Raw genomic sequence first — 912 nt, 5'->3', positions numbered from 1 at the left:
CTTTTTAATTGTTATTTTATTTTTTTATTTTATTTAATATAAAATATAAACTTCACATTTCTTTTAAATCCCCCCAAAATTATTCCCACTTATTTCCATTGTAACTCAGTTGTGTTGTATTGATTGTGGAAATCAATGGTGATGTCACTACACAGTAAAAATGTTGTACTTACGTATCACAGCACCTCATGGAATCAGCAGAACAATTACAGTCAAAACATTTACTGTTTCTCCAAACAGATCCAGTAGGATGCCATGTGTTATCTGTCGTGTCCTGGCAAAACTTAACTATAAAAAATCAGAGAAAGATTTCAGGGAAAGAAAAAAAAACTTGATAATGTGACATACTTTTTAGTAATGCAATAAAAGTGAAGGACATTTTAAACCTGTTGTTTTGTGTTCCACGTTGAAGCATCCAGCATTGATCAGAGGAAGGACAGCACACAGAAACAAACCAAGCACAACTGACCTCTTCACAGACAACAAACACATTGATCCAATGTTAATAATCTATAGATGTGCTAAGTAAAGTGCTGCAATTAATGTATTGTTTATTAATTAATATTTATTTATTTTTTGTTTGTATGGCAATATTTAATTATCATTGAAGCTTAACAAGTATAAAATATCACAAGCAATTGACACACATTTAATGAATCCTGCAATTAATTGTGAAAATTACCTATTAACGGTTCTAAAATCTACCAATTAAACTAAACATAAGCAACAAGAGAAGCTTACCATGGTTACGCTGACAGTGATTTGATTATATGAAACCAAAATCACAAAGCCTCTATTTAAGTGAACAGAGGAGGGTGGAGCAAAACGTTAATGATTAATTTGTCAAATGATTTTGAAAAACATTATTGACAATAAAGCAGACTTGACTTATTATTATTATTATTATTATTA

The 912-nt window shown here is 29.9% G+C and overlaps 1 protein-coding gene across 1 annotated transcript in view; it reads right to left on the bottom strand.

Annotated features, from left to right (window-relative positions):
- Window positions 1-761, bottom strand: part of LOC107562655 (beta-microseminoprotein-like) — a 6,872-nt gene extending 6,111 nt beyond the window's left edge. The window contains exons 1-3 of the mRNA XM_016247335.1: window positions 742-761; window positions 387-471; window positions 174-288 (exon numbers count right to left, since the gene is read on the bottom strand). Of these exons, the coding sequence (XP_016102821.1) occupies window positions 174-288; window positions 387-471; window positions 742-744 (203 nt within the window). The 5' untranslated portion in view covers window positions 745-761. The remainder of the gene's footprint in view (window positions 1-173; window positions 289-386; window positions 472-741) is intronic.
- Window positions 762-912: the final 151 nt, after the last annotated feature.

The sequence above is a fragment of the Sinocyclocheilus grahami genome, unplaced genomic scaffold, assembly GCF_001515645.1.
Source record: "Sinocyclocheilus grahami isolate Dianchi unplaced genomic scaffold, SAMN03320097.WGS_v1.1 scaffold831.1, whole genome shotgun sequence".
In the NCBI taxonomy this organism is placed as follows: Eukaryota; Metazoa; Chordata; class Actinopteri; order Cypriniformes; family Cyprinidae; genus Sinocyclocheilus; species Sinocyclocheilus grahami.
This window is presented reverse-complemented; position numbering and strand designations above follow the sequence as displayed.